At 60.4% G+C, this 27,949-nt stretch overlaps 1 protein-coding gene across 1 annotated transcript; it reads left to right on the top strand.

Moving 5' to 3' along the window:
* The first annotated feature begins 9,655 nt into the window (after nt 1-9,655).
* LOC133263835 (eukaryotic translation initiation factor 3 subunit C-like) lies at nt 9,656-27,524 on the top strand. Its single transcript, XM_061443703.1, has 6 exons — nt 9,656-9,693; nt 13,577-13,680; nt 15,445-15,586; nt 21,339-21,464; nt 25,067-25,160; nt 27,436-27,524. The coding sequence occupies exons 2-6, from the start codon at nt 13,589-13,591 to the stop codon at nt 27,522-27,524; spliced, it is 543 nt and encodes a 180-aa protein (XP_061299687.1). The 5' UTR covers nt 9,656-9,693; nt 13,577-13,588.
* The last annotated feature ends 425 nt before the right edge of the window (nt 27,525-27,949 follow it).

The following is a 27,949-nucleotide window of genomic DNA, read 5'->3' on the forward strand; positions in this document are numbered from 1 at the left end:
TGTCTCTCTATGGGTCCCAATGTCCCTCTATGGGTCCCAATGTGTCTCTATGGTCCCAATGTGTCTCTATGGGTCCCAATGTGTCTCTATGGGTCCCAATGTGTCTCTATGGGTCCCAATGTGTCTCTATGGGTCCCAGTGTCTCTTATGGGTCCCAATGTGTCTCTATGGGTCCCAATGTGTCTCTATGGGTCCCAATGTGTCTCTATGGGTCCCAATGTCTCCCTATGGGTCCCAATGTCTCCCTATGGGTCCCAATGTGTCTCTATGTGTCCCAATGTGTCTCTATGGGTCCCAATGTCTCCCTATGGGTCCCAATGTCTCTCTATGGGTCCCTATGTGTCTCTATGGGTCTCTATGGTTCCCAATGGTTCTTTATGTGTCTCTATGGGTCCCAATGTCTCTATGGGTCCCAATGTCTCTCTATGGGTCCCAATGGGTCTCTATGGGTCTCTATGTCTCCCTATGGGTCCCAATGTCTCCCTATGGGTCTCTATGGGTCCCTATGGGTCTCTGTGGGTCTCAGCTGTGGGAGGGACAAGGAGGGCAAGAAGCGGATGAACAAGAACAACGCGAAGGCGCTGAGCTCCCTGCGCCAGAAGCTGCGCAAGCACAACCGCGACTACGAGGAGCTCATCGGGGGCCTACAGACAGGTGTGGGGCGGGGCTATGGGGGCAGGGGCTATGGGGCGGTGTGGGGCGGGAGGTGTGGGGCAGTGTGGGGCAGGAGGTGTGGGGCGGGGGCTATGGGGCGGTGTGGGGCAGGAGGTGTGGGGGCAGTGTGGGGCAGGAGGTGTGGGGCGGGGGCTGTGGGGCGGTGTGGGGTGGGAGGTGTGGGGCGGGGGCTATGGGGCAGTGTGGGGCGGGAGCTGTGGGGCAGGGGTGTGGGGCAGGAGCTATGGGGCGGTGTGGGGCGGGAGGTGTGGGGCAGGAGGTGTGGGGCAGGGGCTATGGGGCGGTGTGGGGCGGGGGCTATGGGGCAGGGGCTATGGGGCAGTGTGGGGCGGGAGCTGTGGGGCAGGGGTGTGGGGCAGGAGCTATGGGGCGGTGTGGGGCGGGAGGTGTGGGGCGGGGGCTATGGGGCAGTGTGGGGCAGGAGGTGTGGGGCAGGGGCTGTGGGGCGGTGTGGGGTGGGAGGTGTGGGGCGGGGGCTATGGGGCAGTGTGGGGCAGGAGGTGTGGGGCGGGGGCTGTGGGGCGGTGTGGGGCAGGAGGTGTGGGGCAGGGTCTGTGGGGCAGTGTGGGGCAGGAGGTGGTGGGCGGGGGCTGTGGGGCGGTGTGGGGCAGGAGGTGTGGGGCGGGGGCTATGGGGCAGTGTGGGGTGGGAGGTGTGGGGCGGGGCTATGGGGCAGTGTGGGGCAGGAGGTGTGGGGCGGGGCTGTGGGGCGGTGTGGGGCAGGAGGTGTGGGGCAGGGTCTGTGGGGCAGTGTGGGGCAGGAGGTGTGGGGCGGGGGCTGTGGGGCGGTGTGGGGCAGGAGGTGTGGGGCGGGGGCTATGGGGCAGTGTGGGGTGGGAGGTGTGGGGCGGGGGCTATGGGGCAGTGTGGGGCTGGAGCCTGTGGGGCAGGGGTGTGGGGCAGGAGCTATGGGGCAGTGTGGGGCTGGAGCTGTGGGGCGGGAGCTATGGGGCAGTGTGGGGCTGGAGCTGTGGGGCAGGGGTGGGGGCAGGAGCTATGGGGCAGTGTGGGGCTGGAGCTGTGGGGCGGGAGCTATGGGGAAGTGTGGGGCTGGAGCTGTGGGGCGGGGGCTATGGGGGCAGTGTGGGGTGGGAGGTGTGGGGCAGGGGCTATGGGGCAGTGTGGGGCAGGAGGTGTGGGGCAGGGGTGTGGGGCGGGGGTGTGGGGCAGGATCTATGGGGCAGTGTGGGGTGGGATCTATGGGGCGGGAGGTGTGGGGCGGGGGCTATGGGGCGGTGTGGGGTGGGAGGTGTGGGGCAGTGTGGGGTGTGATCTATGGGGTGGGAGGTGTGGGGCAGGAGGTGTGGGGCGGGGGCTATGGGGCAGTGTGGGGCAGGAGGTGTGGGCCAGTGTGGGGTGGGATCTATGGGGTGGGAGGTGTGGGGTGGGAGCTATGGGGCAGTGTGGGGCAGGAGGTGTGGGGCGGGAGCTATGGGGCGGTGTGGGGCGGGAGGTGTGGGGCGGGGGCTATGGGGCAGTGTGGGGCAGGAGGTGTGGGGCGGGGGCTGTGGGGCGGTGTGGGGCGGGAGGTGTGGGGCGGGGGCTATGGGGCAGTGTGGGGTGGGAGGTGTGGGGCGGGGGCTATGGGGCGGTGTGGGGCGGGAGCTGTGGGGCGGTGTGGGGCGGGAGCTGTGGGGCAGTGTGGGGCTGGAGCTGTGGGGCAGGGGTGTGGGGCAGGAGCTATGGGGCAGTGTGGGGCTGGAGCTGTGGGGCAGGGGTGTGGGGCAGGAGCTATGGGGCAGTGTGGGGCTGGAGCTGTGGGGCGGGGGCTATGGGGCAGTGTGGGGTGGGAGGTGTGGGGCAGGGGCTATGGGGCAGTGTGGGGCAGGAGGTGTGGGGCGGGGGCTGTGGGGCAGTGTGGGGCAGGAGGTGTGGGGCAGTGTGGGTGGATCTATGGGGCGGGAGGTGTGGGGCGGGAGGTGTGGGGCGGGGTCTATGGGGCAGTGTGGGGCAGGAGGTGTGGGCAGTGTGGGGTGGGATCTATGGGGTGGGAGGTGTGGGGCAGGGTCTATGGGCAGTGTGGGGCAGGGGTGTGGGGCGGGAGCTATGGGGCAGTGTGGGAGGTGTGGGGGGGGAGGTGTGGGGCGGGGGTGTAGGGTGGGATCTATGGGGTGGGAGGTGTGGGGCAGGGTCTATGGGGTGGGAGGTGTGGGTGGGATCTATGGAGTGGGAGGTGTGGGGCGGGGGACTATGGGGTGGGAGGTGTGGGGCGGGAGGTGTGGGGTGGGGTCTATGGGGCAAGATCTATGGGGAGTGAGAGCTCTGGGGTGGGATCCATGGGGTGGGAGGTTTTGGGCGGAATCTATGGGGCGGGAGATGTGGGGGTGGAGATGGGGGGTGGGAGGTGTGGGGCGGGAGATATGGAGTGGAGATATGGTGGGGACGTGTGGGGGAGGAGCTATGGGGCAAGGCTATGGGTGATCTGTGGGGCAGGCTATTGGGTGATCTATGGGGTGCTATGGGGCAGGGAGCTATGGGGTGGGAGCTATGGGGAAGGAGCTATGGGTCCCTGTGGGGCTCTATGGGTCAATCTATGGGGCTCTGTGGGTCCCTATGGGGCTCTGTGGGTCCCTATGGGGCTCTATGGGGCTCTGGGGTCCCTATGGGGCTCTATGGGTCCCTGTGGGGCTCTATGGGTCAATCTATGGGTCTCTGTGGGTCCCTATGGGCTCTATGGGTCTCTGTGGGTCCCTATGGGGCTCTATGGGTCAATCTATGGGTCTCTATGGGTCCCTATGGGGCTCTATGGGTCTCTGTGGGTCCCTATGGGGCTCTATGGGTCAATCTATGGGTCTCTGTCTTGCAGAACCCCGGAGCTCTCGGATGAGGACGAAGAGAAGAGGAGCCGGGACTCGGAGGGTAGGAACATGGGGGGCAATGGGGGGCCACGCTATGGGGCACGCTATGGGGCACATCTGTGGGGTACTCTATGGGTCAATCTGTGGGGCACATCTATGGGTCACATTTATGGGGTACTCTATGGGTCACATCTATGGTGTACTCTATGGGGCACATCTGTGGGTCACATCTATGGGTCACATCTATGGGGTACTCTATGGGGCACATCTGTGGGTCACATCTATGGGTCACATCTATGGGGTACTCTATGGGTCAATCTGTGGGGCACATCTATGGGTCACATCTATGGGGTACTGTATGGGTCAATCTGTGGGGCACACTATGGGTCACATCTATGCGGTACTCTATGGGTCAATCTGTGGGGCACACTATGGGTCACATCTATGGGGTACTCTATGGGGCACATCTGTGGGTCACATCTATGGGTCACATCTATGGGGTACTCTATGGGTCAATCTGTGGGGCACATCTGTGGGTCAATCTATGGGTCGCATCTATGGGGCACTCTATGGGTCACACCTATGGGGCACTCTGTGGGTCAATCTGTGGGGCACTCTGTGGGTCACATCTATGGGTCAATCTATGGGGCACATCTATGGGTCACTGGGTCACTCTATGGGGCACATCTATGGATCACTCTATGGGGTACATCTATGGGTCACTGGGTCACTATGGGGCACATCTATGGATCACTCTATGGGGCACATCTATGGGTCACATCTATGGGTCACTCTATGGGGTACATCTATGGGTCACTGGGTCACTCTATGGGTCACTCTGTGGGTCACTCTGGGTCACATCTATGGGTCACTCTATGGGTCACTCTATGGTCACTCTGGGTCACATCTATGGGTCACTCTATGGGTCACTCTATGGGTCACTCTGGGTCACATCTGTGGGTCACTCTATGGGTCACTCTATGGGTCACTCTGGGTCACATCTATGGGTCACTCTATGGGTCACTCTGGGTCACTCTATGGGGCACATCTATGGATCACTCTATGGGGTACATCTATGGGGCACTGGGTCACTCTATGGGTCACTCTGGGGCACATCTATGGGGCACTCTATAGGTCACATCTATGGGGCACTCTGTGACTTATCTATGGGTCAATCTACATGTACTTCTATGAGTTCCTCTATGGGGTCTCTATGGGTCCCTTTGGGTCTCTATGGGTCTCTATGGGTCTCTATGGGTCTCTATGGGTCCCTATGGGTCTCTATGGGTCCCTATGGGTCCCTATGGGTCCCTATGTGTCTCTATGGGTCCCTATGGGTCTCTATGGGTCCCTATGGGTCTCTATGGGTCCCTATGGGTCCCTATGGGTCCCTATGGGTCCCTATGTGTCTCTATGGGTCCCTATGGGTCTCTATGGGTCCCTATGGGTCTCTATGGGTCCCTATGGGTCTCATGGGGCTGAGCCCTCCCTCCCCCCCCAGGCTCTTCCTCCCCTCCTCCTCCTCCTCGGGCGATGAGGACGAGGCCGGGGCCTTCCTCAAGAAGCGGGAGGAGGGGAGGAGCCGCTTCCTGAAGGCAAGAGGGGGCGGGGCTATGGGGCAGGAGCTATGGGGGTGGGGGCTATGGGGTGGGAGCTATGGGGTGGGAGCTATGGGGTGGGGGCTGTGGGGTGGGAGCTATGGGGTGGGGGCTGTGGGGTGGGGAGCTATGGGGTGGGAGCTATGGGGTGGGGGCTGTGGGGTGGGAGCTATGGGGCGGGAGCTATGGGGTGGGAGCTATGGGGTGGGGGCTGTGGGGTGGGAGCTATGGGGCGGGAGCTATGGGGCGGGAGCTATGGGGCGGGGGCTATGGGGCGGGGGCTATGGGGCGGGGGCTATGGGGTGGGAGCTATGGGGTGGGAGCTATGGGGTGGGGGCTATGGGGTGGGAGCTATGGGGTGGGAGCTATGGGGTGGGGAGCTATGGGGTGGGGGCTATGGGGCAGGGGCTATGGGATGGGGGCTATGGGGCGGGAGCTATGGGGTGGGGGCTATGGGGCGGGAGCTATGGGGTGGGAGCTATGGGGCGGGGGCTATGGGGCGGGGGCTATGGGGCGGGGGCTATGGGGTGGGGGCTATGGGGTGGGGGCTATGGGGTGGGAGCTATGGGGCGGGGGCTATGGGGCGGGGGCTATGGGGCGGGGGCTATGGGGCGGGGGCTATGGGGTGGGAGCTATGGGGTGGGAGCTATGGGGCAGGGAGCTATGGGGCAGGGGGCTATGGGGTGGGGGCTATGGGGTGGGAGCTATGGGGCGGGGGCTGTGGGGCGGGGGCTATGGGATGGGAGCTATGGGGTGGGAGCTATGGGGTGGGGGCTATGGGGCAGGATCTATGGGGTGGGGCATGGGTCTGTGGGGTGGGGGCTATGGGGTGGGGTCTGTGGGGCAGGGATCTATGGGGCAGGGATCTGTGGGGCAGGAGCTATGGGGTGGGGCTATGGGGCAGGTCTGTGGGCTGGGATCTGTGGGGTGAGGATATGGGGCGGGTCTGTGAGGATTCTGCTATGTGGCTGCTCTATGGGGGGATGCTATGGGTCCGATCTATGGGTCTGAATCTATGGGTCCGATCTATGGGTCCCACTCTGGGTCCCTCTCTGGCTGTGTTTCTATGGGTCCCGCTATGGGTCTGATCTATGGGTCCGATCTATGGGTCTGATCTATGGGTCCCTCTCTGGCTGTGTTTCTATGGGTCTGATCTATGGGTCCGATCTATGGGTCCCACTCTGGGTCCCTCTCTGGCTGTGTTTCTATGGGTCCGATCTATGGGTCTGAATCTATGGGTCCGATCTATGGGTCTGAATCTATGGGTCTGATCTATGGGTCCCACTATGGGTCCCTCTCTGGCTGTGTTTCTATGGGTCCCGCTATGGGTCTGATCTATGGGTCTGATCTCTGGGTCTGATCTATGGGTCCCTCTCTGGCTGTGTTTCTGTGGGTCCCGCTCTGGGTCTGATCTCTGGGTCCCTCTCTGACTGTGTTTCTGTGGGTCTGATCTCTGGGTCTGATCTCTGGGTCCGATCTATGGGTCTGATCTCTAGGTCCGATCTATGGGTCTGATCTATGGGTCTGATCTATGGGTCTGATCTATGGGTCCGATCTATGGGTCCGATCTATGGGTCCGATCTCTGGGTCTGATCTCTGGGTCCGATCTATGGGTCTGATCTCTAGGTCCGATCTATGGGTCTGATCTATGGGTCCGATCTATGGGTCTGATCTATGGGTCCGATCTATGGGTCCGATCTATGGGTCCGATCTATGGGTCTGATCTCTGGGTCTGATCTATGGGTCCGATCTATGGGTCTGATCTCTGGGTCTGATCTATGGGTCCGATCTATGGGTCTGATCTCTGGGTCTGATCTATGGGTCCGATCTATGGGTCTGATCTATGGGTCTGATCTCTGGGTCTGAGCTATGGGTCCCGCTATGGGTCCGATCTCTGGGTCCCGCTGTGGGTCTGATCTCTGGGTCTGATCTATGGGTCCCTCTCTGGCTGTGTTTCTATGGGTCTGATCTCTGGGTCTGAGCTATGGGTCTGAGCTATGGGTCCTGCTATGGGTCCGATCTCTGGGTCCCGCTGTGGGTCCGATCTCTGGGTCCCGCTGTGGGTCCGATCTCTGGGTCCCGCTGTGGGTCCGATCTCTGGGTCCCTCTCTGCCCCCCCGCTATGGGGCTGCCCCCTAAGTCCCTCCCCTCCCCTCCCCCCATTCAGGGCTCGGCGTCGCCGTCGTCGTCCTCGGCCTCGGGTGGGGGTTGGGGCTCCTCGGGCTCGGGCTCGGGCTCGGGAGGAGGAGGAGGAGGGGGGGAGGGGAAGGGCCCGAGCCTGCAACTGGCGTCCAGGTTCCTGAAGAGGTGAGGGGGGGAGGGGGGGGGGGGGGATGGGGGAGGGGAATGGGGGAGGGGAATGGGGGTGAAGGGAGGGGGAAGGGGGAGGGGGTGATGGGAAGGGGGAGGGGGGTGATGGGAGGGGGGGGAGTGGGGGATGGGGAGCAGGAGTGGGGGATGGGGGGAGGGGGGAGGGGGATGGGGGACGGGGGAGGAAATGGGGGAGGGGGGGATGGGGGGAGGGGGATGGAGAGGGGGGGAGGGGAATGGGGGTGAAGGGAGGGGGATGGGGGAGTGGGGGATGGGGGGAGGGGATGGGGGAGGGGAATGGGGGGGAAGGGAGGATGAGGGGAGGGGATGGGGTGAAGGAGGGAGGGGGGGAGGGGAATGGGGGTGATGGGAAGGGGGAGGGGGGGATGGGAGGAGGAGTGGGGGACGGGGGGAGGGAGAGGGGGGAGGGGAATGGGGTGATGGGAGGGGGATGGGGGAGTGGGGGATGGGGGGGAGGGGATGGGGGGATGGGAGGGGGGGAGGGGAATGGGTGAAGGGGGAGTGGGGGATGGGGGAGGGGAATGGGGGTGAAGGGAGGAGGAGGGGAGGGGATGGGGGTTGGGGACGGGGGATGGGGAGGGAGGGGAAGGGGGGGTGGGGAGGGGGGGAGGGGAATGGGGGTGAAGGGAGGGGGAAGGGGGAGTGGGGGATGGGGGGAGGGGAGGGGGGAGGTGAGGAAATGGGGGGAGGGGGGATGGGGGGAGGGGGATGGAGAGGGGGGGAGGGGAATGGGGGTGAAGGGAGGGGGGAGGGGATGGGGGAGGAAATAAAGGGGATGGGGGGAGGGGATGGGGTGAAGGGGGGAGGGGGGAGGGGAATTGGGGGTAAAGGGAGGGGGAAGGGGGAGTGGGAGATGGGGGAGGGGATGGGGGAGGGGTATGGGGTGAAGGGACGGGGGGGAGCGGGGCAGGGGATAGGGGAGGAAATGGGGGGGAGGGGATGAGGGGGAGGGAGGGGGAGGGGGGGATGGGGGTGAAGGGAGGGGGAAGGGGGGTGGGGGAGGGGAGGGGGGAGGGAAGTAAATGGGGGGGGAGGGGAGGGGGAGGGGGATGTGAGGGAGGGGGGGAGGGGGATGGGTCTCTATGGGGTCCCTATGGTTCCCTATGGGTCTCTATGGGTCCCTATGGGTCTCTATGTGTTCCTATGGGGTCTCTATGTGTCTCTATGGGTCTCTATGTGTTCCTATGGGGTCTCTATGGGTCCCAATGTGTCTCTATGTGTTCCTATGGGGTCTCTATGGGTCCCAATGTGTCTCTATGGGTCTCTATGGGTCCCAATGTCTCTCTATGTGTTCCTATGGGGTCTCTATGGGTCTCTATGGGTCCCTATGTGTCTCTATGGGTCCCATAGGGACGAGGAGCGCCGCGGTGGGGCCGGGGAGCGGCGCCGTGGGGAGCGGCCCCGACGCAAGAGGGGGGCACCAAGGAGCCGGAGAGAGGAGGAGGAGGAGGAGCCTGAGGGGGGGAGTGGGAGCGGGTGAAAGGAGGAGCCCCATTGGTCAAGGTGAGAGGTGGGAGGGGCTAAGGGGGGAAAGGGGAGGGGCCAATGGGGAAAGGGGGGGGAGCCCCATTGGTCAAGGTGAGAGGTGGGAGGGGCTAAGGGGGGAAAGGGGAGGGGCCAATGGGGAAAGGGGGGGGAGCCCCATTGGTCAAGGAGAGAGGTGGGAGGGGCCAAGGGGGGCAAAGGGGAGGGGCCAATGGGGAAAGAGGGGAGGGGCTAAGGGGGTTGTGGGAGGGGCTAAGGGGGAGTGGGAGGGGGGTAAAGGAGGAGCCCTATTGGTCAAGGTGAGAGGTGGGAGGGGCCAAGGGGGGCAAAGGGGAGGGGCCAATGGGGAAAGAGGGGAGGGGCTAAGGGGGTTGTGGGAGGGGCTAAGGGGGAGTGGGAGGGGTTAATGGGGAAAGAGGGGAGGGGCTAAGAGGGGTAATGGGGAGGGAGGGGCCAATGGAGAGAGAGGGGAGGGGCTAAGGGGGGAGTGGGAGGGGCTAAGGGGGGGGGAGAGGGGAGGGGCTAAGGGGGGTGGGAGGAGTCAAAAGGTGAGATGGGAGGGGCTAAGGGGGGGGAGTGGGAGGGGCAAATGGAGAAAGGGGGCGGGGCTAAAGGGAGTGGGAGGGGCCAATGCAGAAAGGGGGCGGGGCTAATGGGGTTGTGGGAGGGGCTAATGGGGGAGTGGGAGGAGTCAAAGTGTGAGAGGGGAGGGGCCAATGGGGAGAAAGGGGAGGGGCCAATGGGGAGAAAGGGGAGGGGCTAAGGTAGAGTGGGAGCGGGTGAAAGGAGGAGCCCCATTGGTCAAGGTGAGAGGTGGGAGGGGCTAAGGGGGGAAAGGGGAGGGGCCAATGGGGAAAGAGGGGAGGGGCTAAGGGGGTTGTGGGAGGGGCTACTGGGGGAGTGGGAGGAGTCAAAGGGTGAGAGGGGAGGGGCTAAGGGGGGAGTGGGAGGGGCCAATGGGGAAAGGGGGCGGGGCTACGGGGGGAGTGGGAGAGGCCAATGGGGAGATAGGGGAGGGGCTAAGGGGGGGAGTGGGAGGGGCTAAGAGGGAGTGGGAGGGGCTAAATGGGGAGAAAGGGGAGGGGCTAAGAGGGGTGGGCGTGGTCTAATGGGGAAAGGGGGTGTGGCTTAGGGGCTGTGGGAGGGGCTAAAGGGGGAGTGGGGGGGGGCTAAGGGGAAGTGGGAGGGGGGCTCACTTGTGGGTCTATGGGGGTCACTTATGGGTCTGGCCCCCTCACTTGTGGGTCTGTGGGGGTCACTTATGGGTCTGTAGGGGTCACTTGTGGGTCCGGCCCCATAACTTGTAGGTCCGTGGGGCTCACTTGTGGGTCCATGGGGGTTGCTTATGGGTCCATGGGGTCACTTATGGGTCTGGCTCTTTCACTTACGGGTCCATGGGTGTCACTTATGGGTCCATGGGGTTACTTGCGGGTCTGGCCCCATAACTTGTGGGTCTGTGGGGGTCACTTCTGGATCTGGCTCCTTCACTTATGGGTCCGTGGGGCTCACTTGTGGGTCTGTGGGGGTAGCTTATGGGTCCATGGGGTTACTTATGGGTCTGGCCCCCTCACTTGTGGGTCCATGGGGGTCACTTACGGGTCTGGCCCCCTCACTTGTGGGTCCATGGGGGTCACTTATGGGTCCAGCCCCATAACTTGTGGGTCCGTGGGGGTCACTTATGGGTCTGGCTCCTTCACTTATGGGTCTATGGGGTCACTTGTGGGTCCATGGGGTCACTTATGGGTCTAGCCCCATAACTTGTGGGTCCAGCCCCATAACTTGTAGGTCCGTGGGGCTCACTTGTGGGTCCATGGGGGTTACTTATGGGTCCTTGGGGTCACTTACGGGTCTGGCCCCCTCACTTGTGGGTCTGTGGGGCTCACTTGTGGGTCCATGGGGGTCACTTATGGGTCTGGCCCCATAACTTGTGGGTCCATGGGGGTCACTTGTGGGTCCGTGGGGCTCACTTATGGGTCCATGGGGATTACTTATGGGTCCATGGGGTCACTTATGGGTCTGGCCCCCTCATTTGTGGGTCCATGGGGGTCACTTATGGGTCTGGCCCCATAACTTGTGGGTCCATGGGGGTCACTTATGGGTCTGGCTCCTTCACTTATGGGTCCATGGGGTTACTTATGGGTCTGGCCCCCTCACTTGTGGGTCCGTGGGGCTCACTTGTGGGTCCGTGGGGGTCACTTATGGGTCTGGCTCCTTCACTTATGGGTCCATGGGGGTCACTTATGGGTCCGTGAGGGTCACTTATGGGTCTGGCTCCTTCACTTATGGGTCCATGGGGGTCACTTATGGGTCCATGGGGTTACTTATGGGTCTGGCCCCATAACTTGTGGGTCCGTGGGGGTCACTTATGGGTCTGGCTCCTTCACTTCTGGGTCCATGGGGGTCACTTATGGGTCCATGGGGTCACTTATGGGTCTGGCCCCCTCACTTGTGGGTCCATGGGTGTCACTTATGGGTCCAGCCCCATAACTTGTGGGTCCATGGGGCTCACTTGTGGGTCCATGGGGGTCACTTATGGGTCTAGCCCCATAACTTGTGGGTCCGTGGGGCTCACTTGTGGGTCCATGGGGGTCACTTATGGGTCTGGCTCCTTCACTTCTGGGTCCATGGGGGTCACTTCTGGGTCCATGGGGTTACTTATGGGTCTGGCCTCATAACTTGTGGGTCCAGCCCCATAACTTGTAGGTCCGTGGGGCTCACTTGTGGGTCCATGGGGGTTACTTATGGGTCCTTGGGGTCACTTACGGGTCTGGCCCCCTCACTTGTGGGTCTGTGGGGCTCACTTGTGGGTCCATGGGGGTCACTTATGGGTCTGGCCCCATAACTTGTGGGTCCGTGGGGGTCACTTATGGGTCTGGCTCCTTCACTTCTGGGTCCATGGGGGTCACTTATGGGTCCGTGAGGGTCACTTATGGGTCTGGCTCCTTCACTTATGGGTCCATGGGGGTCACTTATGGGTCCATGGGGTTACTTATGGGTCTGGCCCCATAACTTGTGGGTCCGTGGGGGTCACTTATGGGTCTGGCTCCTTCACTTCTGGGTCCATGGGGGTCACTTATGGGTCCATGGGGTCACTTATGGGTCTGGCCCCCTCACTTGTGGGTCCATGGGTGTCACTTATGGGTCCAGCCCCATAACTTGTGGGTCCGTGGGGGTCACTTATGGGTCCATGGGGTTACTTATGGGTCTGGCCCCATAACTTGTGGGTCCATGGGGGTCACTTGTGGGTCCGTGGGGCTCACTTCTGGGTCCATGGGGGTCACTTCTGGGTCCATGGGGTCACTTATGGGTCTGGCCCCCTCACTTGTGGGTCCGTGGGGTCACTTCTGGGTCTGGCCCCATAACTTGTGGGTCCGTGGGGGTCACTTATGGGTCTGGCTCCTTCACTTCTGGGTCCATGGGGGTCACTTATGGGTCCGTGAGGGTCACTTATGGGTCTGGCTCCTTCACTTATGGGTCCATGGGGGTCACTTATGGGTCCATGGGGTTACTTATGGGTCTGGCCCCCTCACTTGTGGGTCCGTGGGGGTCACTTATGGGTCTGGCTCCTTCACTTCTGGGTCCATGGGGGTCACTTATGGGTCCATGGGGTCACTTATGGGTCTGGCCCCCCTCACTTGTGGGTCTGTGGGGCTCACTTCTGGGTCCATGGGGGTCACTTATGGGTCTGGCTCCTTCACTTCTGGGTCCATGGGGGTCACTTCTGGGTCCATGGGGTTACTTATGGGTCTGGCCCCATAACTTGTGGGTCCATGGGGGTCACTTGTGGGTCCGTGGGGCTCACTTCTGGGTCCATGGGGGTCACTTCTGGGTCCATGGGGTCACTTATGGGTCTGGCCCCCTCACTTGTGGGTCCGTGGGGGTCACTTCTGGGTCTGGCCCCATAACTTGTGGGTCCATGGGTGTCACTTATGGGTCCAGCCCCATAACTTGTGGGTCCATGGGGCTCACTTGTGGGTCCATGGGGGTCACTTATGGGTCTGGCCCCCTCACTTGTGGGTCCGTGGGGCTCACTTGTGGGTCCGTGGGGGTCACTTATGGGTCTGGCTCCTTCACTTCTGGGTCCATGGGGGTCACTTATGGGTCCTTGGGGTCACTTATGGGTCTAGCCCCATAACTTATGGGTCTAGCCCCATAACTTGTGGGTCCATGGGTGTCACTTATGGGTCTGGCCTCATAACTTGTGGGTCCAGCCCCATAACTTGTGGGTCCGTGGGGGTCACTTATGGGTCTGGCTCCTTCACTTATGGGTCCATGGGGGTCACTTATGGGTCCTTGGGGTCACTTATGGGTCTGGCCCCATCACTTGTGGGTCTGTGGGGGTCACTTCTGGGTCTGGCTCCTTCACTTATGGGTCCGTGGGGCTCACTTGTGGGTCTGTGGGGGTAGCTTATGGGTCCATGGGGTTACTTATGGGTCTGGCCCCCTCACTTGTGGGTCCATGGGGGTCACTTACGGGTCTGGCCCCCTCACTTGTGGGTCCGTGGGGGTCACTTATGGGTCTGGCTCCTTCACTTATGGGTCCATGGGGGTCACTTCTGGGTCCATGGGGTTACTTATGGGTCTGGCCCCCTCACTTGTGGGTCCATGGGGTCACTTATGGGTCTGGCCCCATAACTTATGGGTCCAGCCCCATAACTTGTGGGTCCGCCCCCCACGTGTGGGGCGCAGGAGAAGCCCAAGATGTTCGCCAAGGGCACGGAGATCACCCCGGCCGTGGTGCTCAAGAAGCTCAATGAGATCCTGCAGGCGCGGGGCAAGAAGGGAACCGACCGGTGAGGAGCTGGGGGGCGGCTATGGGGCAGCTGTGGGGCGGGGATATGGGGGGGGGGATGGGGGGGATATGGGGCGGGGATATGGGGGGGATATGGGGGGGATATGGGGAGGGTATGGGGGGTGTAGGAGGGGGATATGGGGCGGATATGGGGCAGCTATGGGGCGGGGATGGGGGGGGGGGATGGGGGGATATGGGGTGGGTATGGGGCGGGGATATGGGGGGGGTGTGGGGGGGGATATGGGGAGGGTATGGGGGGTGTAGGAGGGGGATATGGGGTGGATATGGGGCAGCTATGGGGCGGGGATATGGGGGGGGATGGGGGGGATATGGGGCGGGTATGGGGGGTGTAGGAGGGGGATATGGGGCGGATATGGGGCAGCTATGGGGCGGGGATGGGGGGGGGGATGGGGGGGATATGGGGCAGCTATGGGGCGGGGATGGGGGGGTGTGGGGGGGGATATGGGGAGGGTATGGGGGGTGTAGGAGGGGGATATGGGGTGGATATGGGGCAGCTATGGGGCGGGGATGGGGGGGGGATGGGGGGGATATGGGGCAGCTGTGGGGCGGGGATATGGGGGGGGATGGGGGGGATATGGGGCGGGTATGGGGGGTGTAGGAGGGGGATATGGGGCGGATATGGGGCAGCTATGGGGCGGGGATGGGGGGGGGATGGGGGGGATATGGGGCGGGGGTGTGGGGGGGGATATGGGGAGGGTATGGGGGGTGTAGGAGGGGGATATGGGGTGGATATGGGGCGGGTATGGGGGGGTATGGGACAGGTAGGGGGGTGGATATGGGGGGGATAAGGGGGGGTATGGGGTGGATATGGGGCGGATATGGGGCAGCTATGGGGGGATAGGGGGGATATGGGACGGGTATGGAGGGGATGGGGGGGTATGGGGCAGATGGGGGCAGATATGGGGTGGGTATGGGGGGGTATGGGACAGGTATGGGGGGGTGAGGGGGATATGGGACAGGGATGGGGGGGATATGGGGGGGGTATGGGGTGGATATGGGGCGGGGATGGGGGGGATGGGGTGCATATAAGGAGGTATGGGGCGGATATGGGGCAGCTATGGGGCGGGTATGGGGGGGTATGGGACAGGTAGGGGGGTGGATATGGGGGGGATATGGGTGGGGATGGGGGGGGTATGGGGTGGATATGGGGCGGGGATGGGGGGATAGGGGGGATATGGGGCGGGTATGGAGGGGATGGGGGGGGTATAGGGCAGATGGGGGCAGATATGGGGCAGGTATGGGGGGGGGATGAGGGGATATGGGGGGATATGGGGTGGGTGTGGGGGGATATGGGGTGGATGTGGGGCGGCTATAGGGGGGCGATATGGGCGGATATGGGGTGTATATTGGGGGGATATGGGGCGGCTATGGGGCGGGTATGGGGACTTATGGGGTGGGTATGGGGGGGATATGGGGCGGCTATGGGGCGGGTATGGGGGCTTATGGGGTGGGTATGGGGGGGATATGGGGTGCGTATGCGGCAGATATGAGGGGGATATGGGGTGGCTATGGGGGAGATATGGGGTGGATATGGGGTGGATGTGGGGCGGATATGGGTCCCTATTGGTCCCTATGGGTCTCTATGTGTCCCTATGTGTCCCTATGGGTCTCTATGGGTCTCTATGGGTCTCTATGTGTCCCTACGGGTCCCTATGGGTCTCTATGGGGTCTCTATGGGTCCCTATGGGTCCCTATGGGTCCCTATGGGGCCTCGCTGACGCCCGCCGTGGGGCTGCCCCCTTAGTGCGGCCCAGATCGAGCTCCTGCAGCTCCTGGTGGCCGTGGCCAATGAGAACGGGTTGGGGGCTGCCCTAGAGATCAAGATCAAGTTCAGCATCATCGCCTCCCTCTACGACTACACCCCCAACCTGGCCACGTACATGAAGGTGCCTATGGGGCGGCTATGGGGCAGCTATGGGGCGGATATGGGGCGGATATGGGGCGGTTATGGGGCGGATATGGGGTGTCTATGGGTGTCTATGGGGTGCTATGGGGTGTCTATGGGTGTCTATGGGGTGTCTATGGGGTGTCTATGGGGGTCTATGGGGTGTCTATGGGGTGTATATGGGGGTCTATGGGGTGTCTATGGGGCTCTATGGGGTGTCTATGGGGGTCTATGGGGCGCTATCATCGCCTCCCTCTACGACTACACCCCCAACCTGGCCACGTACATGAAGGTGCCTATGGGGCGGCTATGGGGCAGCTATGGGGCGGATATGGGGTGGTTATGGGGTGGTTATGGGGTGTCTATGGGGTGTCTATGGGGGGATATGGGGTGTCTATGGGGTGTCTATGGGGTGTCTATGGGGTGTCTATGGGGTGTCTATGGGGGGCTATGGGGTGTCTATGGGGCGCTATCATCGCCTCCCTCTACGACTACACCCCCAACCTGGCCACGTACATGAAGGTGCCTATGGGGTGGCTATGGGGCAGCTATGGGGCAGCTATGGGGCGGCTATGGGGTGGCTATGGGGCAGCTATGGGGCGGCTATGGGGCGGATATGGGGTGGTTATGGGGCGGAGATGGGGTGTCTATGGGGTGTCTATGGGGTGTCTATGGGTGTCTATGGGGTGTCTATGGGGTGCTATGGGGTGTCTATGGGGTGTCTATGGGGTGTCTATGGGTGTCTATGGGGTGTCTATGGGGGTCTATGGGGCGCTATCATCGCCTCCCTCTACGACTACACCCCCAACCTGGCCACGTACATGAAGGTGCCTATGGGGCGGCTATGGGGCAGCTATGGGGCGGATATGGGGTGGTTATGGGGTGGTTATGGGGTGGCTATGGGGTGTCTATGGGTGTCTATGGGGTGTCTATGGGGTGTCTATGGGGGCCTATGGGGTGTCTATGGGGCTCTATGGGGTGTCTATGGGGGTCTATGGGGCGCTATCATCGCCTCCCTCTACGACTACACCCCCAACCTGGCCACGTACATGAAGGTGCCTATGGGGCGGCTATGGGGCAGCTATGGGGCAGCTATGGGGCGGCTATGGGGTGTCTATGGGTGTCTATGGGGTGTCTATGGGGTGTCTATGGGGTGTCTATGGGGTGTCTATGGGTGTCTATGGGGTGTCTATGGGGTGTCTATGGGGTGTATATGGGGGGCTATGGGGTGTATATGGGGGGATATGGGGTGTCTATGGGGTGTCTATGGGGCTCTATGGGGGTCTATGGGGGTCTATGGGGCGCTATCATCGCCTCCCTCTACGACTACACCCCCAACCTGGCCACGTACATGAAGGTGCCTATGGGGCGGCTATGGGGCAGCTATGGGGTGGTTATGGGGCAGCTATGGGGCGGATATGGGGTGTCTATGGGTGTCTATGGGGTGTCTATGGGGTGTATATGGGGTGTCTATGGGTGTCTATGGGGTGCTATGGGGTGTATATGGGGGGATATGGGGTGTCTATGGGTGTCTATGGGGTGTCTATGGGGGTCTATGGGGCGCTATGGGGTGTCTATGGGGTGTCTATGGGTGTCTATGGGGTGCTATGGGTGTCTATGGGTGTCTATGGGGTGTCTATGGGGTGTCTATGGGGTGTCTATGGGGTGTCTATGGGGCACATATGGGGTGTCTATGGGGGGCTATGGGGTGTCTATGGGGGTCTATGGGGTGTCTGTGGGTGTCTATGGGGGGCTATGGGGTGTCTATGGGGGTCTATGGGGTGCTATGGGGTGTCTATGGGGTGTCTATGGGGTGTCTATGGGGGTCTATGGGGCTCTATGGGGCTCTATGGGGTGTCTATGGGGCTCTATGGGGTGTCTATGGGTGTCTATGGGGTGTCTATGTGGGTCTATGGGGTGTCTGTGGGGTGTCTATGGGGTGCTATGGGGTGTATATGGGGGGATATGGGGCACTATGGGGTGTCTATGGGGGTCTATGGGGTGTCTATGGGGTGCTATGGGGTGTCTATGGGGTGTCTATGGGGGTCTATGGGGCTCTATGGGGTGTCTATGGGGGTCTATGGGGTGTCTATGGGGTGCTGTGGGGCGCTATCATCGCCTCCCTCTACGACTACACCCCCAACCTGGCCACGTACATGAAGGTGCCTATGGGGCGGCTATGGGGCAGCTATGGGGCGGATATGGGGTGGTTATGGGGCGGCTATGGGGCAGCTATGGGGCGGATATGGGGTGGTTATGGGGCGGATATGCGGCGGTTATGGGGCGCATATGGGGTGTCTATGGGGCGGATATGGGGTGTCTATGGGTGTCTATGGGGTGTCTATGGGTGTCTATGGGGGTCTATGGGGTGTCTATGGGGTGTATATGGGGGTCTATGGGGTGTCTATGGGGCTCTATGGGGTGTCTATGGGGCTCTATGGGGTGTCTATGGGTGTCTATGGGGTGTCTATGTGGGTCTATGGGGTGTCTGGGGTGTCTATGGGGTGCTATGGGGTGTATATGGGGGGATATGGGGCACTATGGGGTGTCTATGGGGGTCTATGGGGTGTCTATGGGGGGCTATGGGGCGCTATCATCGCCTCCCTCTACGACTACACCCCCAACCTGGCCACGTACATGAAGGTGCCTATGGGGCGGCTATGGGGCAGCTATGGGGCAGCTATGGGGTGGTTATGGGGTGGTTATGGGGTGGTTATGGGGTGCTATGGGGTGCTATGGGGTGTATATGGGGGGATATGGGGTGTCTATGGGGTGTCTATGGGGGTCTATGGGGTGTCTTTGGGGGTCTATGGGGCGCTATCATCGCCTCCCTCTACGACTACACCCCCAACCTGGCCACGTACATGAAGGTGCCTATGGGGCGGCTATGGGGCAGCTATGGGGCAGCTATGGGGTGGTTATGGGGTGGTTATGGGGTGGTTATGGGGTGCTATGGGGTGCTATGGGGTGTATATGGGGGGATATGGGGTGTCTATGGGGTGTCTATGGGGGTCTATGGGGTGTCTTTGGGGGTCTATGGGGCGCTATCATCGCCTCCCTCTACGACTACACCCCCAACCTGGCCACGTACATGAAGGTGCCTATGGGGCTGCTATGGGGCAGCTATGGGGCGGATATGGGGTGTCTATGGGTGTCTATGGGGGGATATGGGGTGTCTATGGGGGGGATATGGGGTGTCTATGGGGTGTCTATGGGGGGCTATGGGGTGTCTATGGGGGTCTATGGGGTGTCTGTGAGGTGTCTATGGGGGTCTATGGGGTGTCTATGGGGGGCTATGGGGTGTCTATGGGGCTCTATGGGGGGCTATGGGGTGTCTATGGGGTGTCTATGGGGTGTCTGTGGGGTGTCTATGGGGTGCTATGGGGTGTCTATGGGGGTCTATGGGGTGCTATGGGGTGTCTATGGGGGTCTATGGGGTGTCTGTGAGGTGTCTATGGGGGTCTATGGGGTGTCTATGGGGGGCTATGGGGTGTCTATGGGGCTCTATGGGGGGCTATGGGGTGTCTATGGGGTGTCTATGGGGTGTCTGTGGGGTGTCTATGGGTGTCTATGGGGTGTCTATGGGGTGCTATGGGGTGTGTATGGGTCCCTATGGGTCCCAATGTCCCTCTATGGGTCCCAATGTGTCTCTATGGGTCCCAATGTCCCTCTATGGGTCCCATTGTCTCTCTATGGGTCCCAATGTGTCTCTATGGGTCCCAATGTGTCTCTATGGGTCCCAATGTCTCTCTATGGGTCCCAATGTGTCTCTATGGGTCCCAATGTCTCTCTATGGGTCCCAATGTGTCTCTATGGGTCCCAATGTGTCTCTATGGGTCCCAATGTCTCTCTATGGGTCCCAATGTCTCTCTATGGGTCTCTATGGGTCTCTATGGGTCCCAATGTGTCTCTATGGGTCCCAATGTCTCTCTATGTGTCCCAATGTCTCTCTATGGGTCCCAATGTCTCCCTATGGGTCCCAATGTGTCTCTATGGGTCCCAATGGGTCTCTATGGGTCCCAATGTCTCTCTATGGGTCCCAATGTCTCTCTATGGGTCCCAATGTGTCTCTATGGGTCCCAATGTCTCTCTATGGGTCCCAATGTGTCTCTATGGGTCCCAATGTCTCTCTATGGGTCCCAATGTGTCTCTATGTGTCCCAATGTGTCTCTATGGGTCCCAATGGGTCTCTATGGGTCCCAATGTGTCTCTATGGGTCCCAATGTCTCTCTATGGGTCCCAATGTCTCTCTATGGGTCCCAATGTCTCTCTATGGGTCCCAATGTCTCTCTATGGGTCCCAATGTGTCTCTATGGGTCCCAATGTCTCTCTATGGGTCCCAATGTCTCTCTATGGGTCCCAATGTCTCTCTATGGGTCCCAATGTGTCTCTATGGGTCCCAATGTGTCTCTATGGGTCCCAATGTGTCTCTATGGGTCCCAATGTCCCTCTATGTGTCCCAATGTGTCTCTATGGGTCCCAATGGGTCTCTATGGGTCCCAATGTGTCTCTATGGGTCCCAATGTCTCTCTATGGGTCCCAATGTGTCTCTATGGGTCCCTATGTCTCTCTATGGGTCCCAATGTGTCTCTATGGGTCCCAATGTCTCTCTATGGGTCCCAATGTGTCTCTATGGGTCCCAATGTGTCTCTATGGGTCCCAATGGGTCTCTATGGGTCCCAATGTCTCTCTATGGGTCCCAATGTCCCTCTATGGGTCCCAATGTGTCTGTATGGGTCCCAATGTGTCTGTATGGGTCCCAATGTGTCTGTATGGGTCCCAATGTGTCTCTATGGGTCCCTATGGGTCTCTATGGGTCCCAATGTCTCTCTATGGGTCCCAATGTGTCTCTATGGGTCCCAATGTCTCTCTATGGGTCCCAATGGGTCTCTATGGGTCCCAATGGGTCTCTATGGGTCCCTATGTCTCTCTATGGGTCCCAATGTCTCTCTATGGGTCCCAATGTGTCTCTATGGGTCCCAATGTGTCTCTATGGGTCCCAATGTCTCTCTATGGGTCCCAATGTCTCTCTATGGGTCCCAATGTCTCTCTATGGGTCCCAATGTGTCTCTATGGGTCCCAATGTCTCTCTATGGGTCCCAATGTGTCTCTATGGGTCCCAATGTCTCTCTATGGGTCCCAATGTCTCTCTATGGGTCCCAATGTCTCCCTATGGGTCTCTATGGGTCCCAATGGGTCTCTATGGGTCCCAATGTGTCTCTATGGGTCCCAATGTGTCTCTATGGGTCCCAATGTCTCTCTATGGGTCCCAATGTGTCTCTATGGGTCCCAATGTGTCTCTATGGGTCCCAATGTCTCTCTATGGGTCCCAATGGTTCCCTATGGGTCCCAATGTGTCTCTATGGGTCCCAATGTGTCTCTATGGGTCCCAATGTGTCTCTATGGGTCCCAATGTGTCTCTATGGGTCCCAATGTGTCTCTATGGGTCCCAATGTCTCTCTATGGGTCCCAATGTGTCTCTATGGGTCCCAATGTGTCTCTATGGGTCCCAATGTCTCTCTATGGGTCCCAATGGTTCCCTATGGGTCCCAATGTGTCTCTATGGGTCCCAATGTGTCTCTATGGGTCCCAATGTGTCTCTATGGGTCCCAATGTGTCTCTATGGGTCCCAATGTCTCTCTATGGGTCCCAATGTGTCTCTATGGGTCCCAATGTGTCTCTATGGGTCCCAATGTCTCTCTATGGGTCCCAATGTCTCTCTATGGGTCCCAATGTCTCTCTATGGGTCCCAGCCCGAGCTGTGGCAGCGGTGCCTGCGCTGCATCGAGGAGCTCCTGGACGAGCTCTTCCTGCACCCCGAGATCTTCATCGGGGAGAACATCCTGGAGGAGTCCGAGAACCTCAGCAACCCCGAGCAGGTGCCGGGGGGCGGCTATGGGGCGGCTATGGGGTGATATGGGGCAGCTATGGGGCAGCTATGGGGCGCTATGGGGCGCTATGGGGCGGCTATGGGGCGGCTATGGGGTGGTTATGGGGTGGTTATGGGGTGGTTATGGGGTGGCTATGGGGCGGCTATGGGGTGGCTATGGGGCAGCTATGGGGTGTATATGGGGTGGCTATGGGGCAGCTATGGGGTGTATATGGGGTGGTTATGGGGTGGTTATGGGGTGCTATGGGGTGGTTATGGGGCAGCTATGGGGCGGTTATGGGGCGGTTATGGGGCGGCTATGGGGTGGCTATGGGGCAGCTATGGGGTGGCTATGGGGCGGCTATGGGGTGGCTATGGGGCAGCTATGGGGCGGTTATGGGGCGGCTATGGGGTGGCTATGGGGCAGCTATGGGGCGGTTATGGGGCGGCTATGGGGTGGCTATGGGGTGATTATGGGGTGGTTATGGGGTGGTTATGGGGTGATATGGGGTGGTTATGGGGTGCTATGGGGCAGCTGTGGGACAGCTATGGGGCGGGTGTGGGGCGGCTATGGGGCGCTATGGGGCACTTATGGGGCAGCTGTGGGGCAGCTATGGGGTGTATATGGGGCACTATGGGGTGGTTATGGGGTAGCTATGGGGTGGTTATGGGGCGGGTGTGGGGTGGTTATGGGGCAGGTATGGGGTGGTTATGGGGCGGCTGTGGGGCAGCTATGGGGCAGCTGTGGGGCGCTATGGGGCGCTATGGGGTGGTTATGGGGTAGCTATGGGGTGGTTATGGGGCAGCTATGGGGTGGTTATGGGGCGGGTGTGGGGTGGTTATGGGGTGGTTATGGGGCAGCTATGGGATAGCTATGGGCCGGGTGTGGGGCAGCTATGGGGTGTATATGGGGTGCTATGGGGTGTATATGGGGCGAGTGTGGGGTGGTTATGGGGCAGGTATGGGGTGGTTATGGGGCGGCTGTGGGGCAGCTATGGGGCGCTATGGGGCGGCTGTGGGACAGCTATGGGGCGGGTGTGGGGCGGCTATGGGGCGCTATGGGGCACTTATGGGGCAGCTGTGGGGCAGCTATGGGGTGTATATGGGGCAGCTATGGGGTGTATATGGGGTACTATGGGGTGGTTATGGGGTAGCTATGGGGTGGTTATGGGGCGGGTGTGGGGTGGTTATAGGGTGGTTATGGGGCGGCTGTGGGGCAGCTATGGGGCGCTATGGGGCGGCTGTGGGACAGCTATGGGGCGGGTGTGGGGCGGCTATGGGGCACTATGGGGCGGGTGTGCGGGGGATATGGGGTGTATATGGGGCGGGTGTGGGGCAGCTATGGGGTGTATATGGGGCAGCTGTGGGGCAGCTATGGGGTGGTTATGGGGCACTATGGGGTGTATATGGGGCAGCTATGGGGTGGTTATGCGGCAGCTATGGGGTGTATATGGGGCACTATGGGGTGTATATGGGGCACTATGGGGTGTCTATGGGGCAACTATGGGGTGTATATGGAGCACTATGGGGTGTATATGGGGCAGCTATGGGGTGGTTATGGGGTGGGTGTGGGGCGGCTATGGGGCACCTATTGGGTGTATATGGGGCGGGTGTGGGGCACTTATGGGTTGTATATGGGGCAGCTATGGGGTGTATATGGGGCAGCTACGGGGTGTATATGGGGCAGCTATGGGACGCTATGGGCCGGGTGTGGGGCAGCTATGGGGTGTATTTGGGGCAGCTATGAGGCAGCTATGGGGTGTATATGGGGCACCTATGGGGTGTATATGGGGCACCTATGGGGCGCTGTGGGGCAGGTGTGGGGCAGCTATGGGGTGCTGTGGGGTGGGTGTGGGGTAGCAGTGGGGCAGCTATGGGGTGTATATGGGGTGTATATGGGGCAGCTGTGGGGCAGCTGTGGGGCGGCTATGGGGTGCTTATGGGGCAGTTATGGGACAGGTGTGGGGCAGCTATGGGGTGTATATGGGGCAGCTATGGGGTGGTTATTGGGTGGGTGTGAGGCAGCTATGGGGCGGCTGTGGGGCAGCTATGGGGCAGGTGTGGGGCAGCTATGGAGCGGCTATGGGGCGCTGTGGGTCTCTATGGGGGTCTATGGGGCGGCTATGGGGTGGCTATGGGGCGGTTATGGGGTGCATGGGTTTCTATGGGGTGTCTATGAGGGGCTATGGGGGGGTTATGGGGTGCGATGGGGGGTCTGTGGGGTGTCTATGGGGCACTATAGGGTGTCTATGGGGTTTCCGTGGCAGGCCTGTTGGAGTCTATGGGGCTCTATGGGGCTGGAGGGTGCAGTGATGGGTTTGGGGTCCATATCTATGGGTCTGGGACCACATCTATGGGTCCAGCCCCACACTTATTGGTCCAGCCCCTCACTTATGGTTCCAGCCCCACATTTATGGCTCCTGCCCCACACTTATGGGTCCAGCCCCTCACTTACGGGTCCTGCCCCACACTTGTGGGTCCAGCACCTCACTTATGGGTGCTGACCCACACTTACGGCTCCTGCCCCACACTTATGGGTCCAGCCCCATACTTGTGGGTCCTGCCCCACACTTATGGCTCCTGCACCTCACTTGTGGGTCCAGCCCCTCACTTATGGGTCCTGCCCCACACTTATGGGTCCTGCCCCACACTTGTGGGTCCAGCCCCTCACTTATGGGTGCTGCCCCACACTTATGGCTCCTGCCCCATACTTGTGGGTCCTGCCCCACACTTATGGGTCCAGCCCCTCACTTATGGGTGCTGCCCCACACTTATGGCTCCTGCCCCACACTTATGGCTCCTGCACCTCATGGGTCCTGCCCCACACTTATGGCTCCTGCCCCACACTTGTGGCTCCTGCACCTCACTTATGGGTCCTGCCCCACACTTACGGGTCCTGCCCCACACTTCTGGGTCCAGCCCCTCACTTATGGGTGCTGCCCCACACTTATGGGTCCTGCCCCTCACTTATGGGTCCTGCCCCACACTTGTGGCTCCTGCCCCACACTTATGGGTCCAGCCCCACACTTGTGGCTCCTGCCCCACACTTATGGGTCCAGCCCCACACTTGTGGCTCCTGCCCCACACTTATGGGTCCTGCCCCACACTTATGGGTGCTGCCCCATACTTGTGGCTCCTGCCCCACACTTATGGGTCCAGCCCCACACTTGTGGGTCCTGCCCCACACTTATGGGTCCTGCCCCACACTTGTGGCTCCTGCCCCACACTTATGGGTCCTGCCCCACACTTATGGGTGCTGCCCCACACTTATGGGTCCAGCCCCACACTTGTGGGTCCTGCCCCACACTTATGGGTCCTGCCCCACACTTATGGGTGCTGCCCCACACTTGTGGGTTCTGCCTCACACTTATGGGTCCTGCCCCACACTTATGGGTGCTGCCCCACACTTATGGGTCCAGCCCCACACTTGTGGGTCCTGCCCCACACTTATGGGTCCTGCCCCACACTTATGGGTGCTGCCCCACACTTGTGGGTTCTGCCTCACACTTATGGGTCCTGCCCCACACTTATGGGTGCTGCCCCACACTTATGGGTCCAGCCCCATACTTGTGGGTCCTGACCCACACTTATGGGTCCCGCCCCCCTTTCCAGCCCTACCGCGTCCGCGGCTGCATCCTGACCCTGGTGGAGCGAATGGACGAGGAGTTCACCAAGATCATGCAGAACACGGACCCACACTCGCAAGGTAACCCCATAGCGACCCATAGAGACCCATAGAGACCCATAGAGACCCATAGAGACCCATAGGGACCCATAGAGACACATAGAGACCCCATAGAGACCCATAGAGACCCATAGAGACCCCATAGAGACCCATAGAGACCCATAGAGACCCCATAGGGACCCATAGAGACCCATAGAGACACATAGGGACCCCATAGAGACCCATAGAGACCCCATAGAGACCCATAGAGACCCCATAGCGACCCATAGAGACCCATAGAGACCCATAGAGACCCATAGAGACCCCATAGAGACCCATAGAGACCCATAGAGACCCATAGAGACACATAGAGACCCATAGCGACCCATAGAGACCCATAGAGACCCATAGAGACCCCATAGGGACCCATAGAGACACATAGAGACCCATAGAGACCCCATAGGGACCCATAGAGACCCATAGAGACCCATAGAGACCCATAGAGACCCATAGAGACCCCATAGCGACCCATAGAGACCCATAGAGACCCATAGAGACCCATAGAGACCCCATAGAGACCCATAGAGACCCATAGAGACCCATAGAGACCCATAGAGACCCCATAGAGACCCATAGAGACACATAGAGACCCATAGAGACCCCATAGGGACCCATAGAGACCCATAGAGACACATAGGGACCCATAGAGACCCATAGAGACCCCATAGGGACCCATAGAGACCCATAGAGACCCATAGGGACCCCATAGCGACCCATAGCGACCCATAGCGACCCATAGAGACCCATAGAGACACATAGAGACCCCATAGCGACCCATAGAGACCCATAGAGACCCAGAGACCCATAGAGACCCATAGTGACCCATGGAGACCCACGGAGACCACGTAGGACCCATAGAGACCCATAGGGTCCCCATAGGACCCACATAGGGACCCATAGGGACCCATAGGACCCCCATAGGACCCATGTAGGGACCCATAGTGACCCATAGCGACCCATAGAGACCCCATAGTGACCCATAGACACCCTATAGGGACCCATAGCAACCCCTTGGGACCCATAGTAACCCATAGGGACCCCACAGCAACCCATGGAGACCCATAGCGACCCATAGAGACCCCATAGCACCCCATAGGACCCAAATAGAGACCCCATAGAGACCCCATAGCGAGCCATAGGGACCCATTACCCCCCATAGCATCCCCATAGGACCCCCTTAGGACCCCATTCTCCCCCATAAGACCCCCATTGAGACCCATAGGGACCCCATAGTGACCCATAGAGACCTATAGGGACCCATAGAGACCCCATAGAGACCCATAGGGTCCCCATAGGACCCACATAGGGACCAATAGAGACCCCATAGGGACCCCATATCACCCCATAGGACCGATGTAGGGACCCATAGGGACCCCATAGTGACCCATAGGGACCCCATATCACCCCATAGGACCCATTTAGGGACCCATAGGGACCCCATAGTGACCCATAGAGACCCATATGGTCCCCATAGGACCCACATAGGGACCCATAGAGACCCCATAGGCACCCCATATCACCCCATAGGACCGATGTAGGGACCCATAGGGACCCCATAGTGACCCATAGGGACCCCATATCACCCCATAGGACCCATGTAGGGACCCATAGCGACCCATAGAGACCCCATAGTGACCCCATAGTGACCCCATTGACACCCATAGAGACCCCATAGCGACCCGTAGTGACCCATAGTGACCCATAGAGACCCCGTAGCGACCCATAGAGACCCCATAGTGACCCATAGACACCCTATAGGCACCCATAGTGACCCATAGAGACCCATAGTGACCCATAGCAACCCCATAGACACCCATAGAGACCCCATAGTGACCCATAGCAACCCATAGGGACCCATGGTGACCCCATAGACACCCATAGCGACCCCGTAGCGACCCATAGTGACCCATAGACACCCTATAGGCACCCATAGCGCCCCATAGAGACCCATAGCGACCCATAGGGACCCATAGAGACCCCATAGGGACCCATAGAGACCCCATAGTGACCCATAGAGACCCCACAGTGACCCATAGGGACCCCATAGTGACCCATAGCGACCACATAGACACCCATAGAGACCCATAGTGACCCATAGCGACCCATAGAGACCCATTACCCCCCATAGCATCCCCATAGGACCCCCTTAGGACCCCATTCCCCCCCATAAGACCCCCATTGAGACCCCATAGAGACCCCATAGTGACCCATAGAGCCCCATAGAGCCCCATAGAGCCCCATATATGTCCCCCCCCAGAGTACGTGGAGCAGCTGAAGGACGAGGCGCGGGTGTGCGGGATCATCGCCCGGCTGCAGCGGTACCTGCAGGAGAAGGGGGCCCCATAGCGACCCATAGGGACCCATAGAGACCCATAGGGACCCATAGAGACCCATAGGGACACATAGAGACACATAGGGACCCATAGAGACCCATAGAGACACATAGGGACTCCATAGAGACCCATAGGGACCCCATAGAGACACATAGGGACTCCATAGAGACCCCATGGGGACCCATAGAGACCACATAGGACCCACATAGGGACCCATAGAGACCCATAGGGACCCATAGAGACCACATAGGACCCACATAGGGACCCATAGAGACCCCATAGGGACCCATAGAGACCCCATAGTGACCCATAGCGACCCCATAGACACCCATAGAGACCCCATAGCGACCCATAGAGACCCATTACCCCCCATAGCATCCCCATAGGACCCCCTTAGGACCCTATTCCCCCCCATAAGACCCCCATAGAGACCCCATA

This window comes from Pezoporus flaviventris, unplaced genomic scaffold (genome assembly GCF_033815535.1).
Source record: "Pezoporus flaviventris isolate CSIRO_AGI_PZ_B2104156 unplaced genomic scaffold, CSIRO_AGI_Pfla_v1 ptg000473l, whole genome shotgun sequence".
In the NCBI taxonomy this organism is placed as follows: domain Eukaryota; kingdom Metazoa; phylum Chordata; class Aves; order Psittaciformes; family Psittacidae; genus Pezoporus; species Pezoporus flaviventris.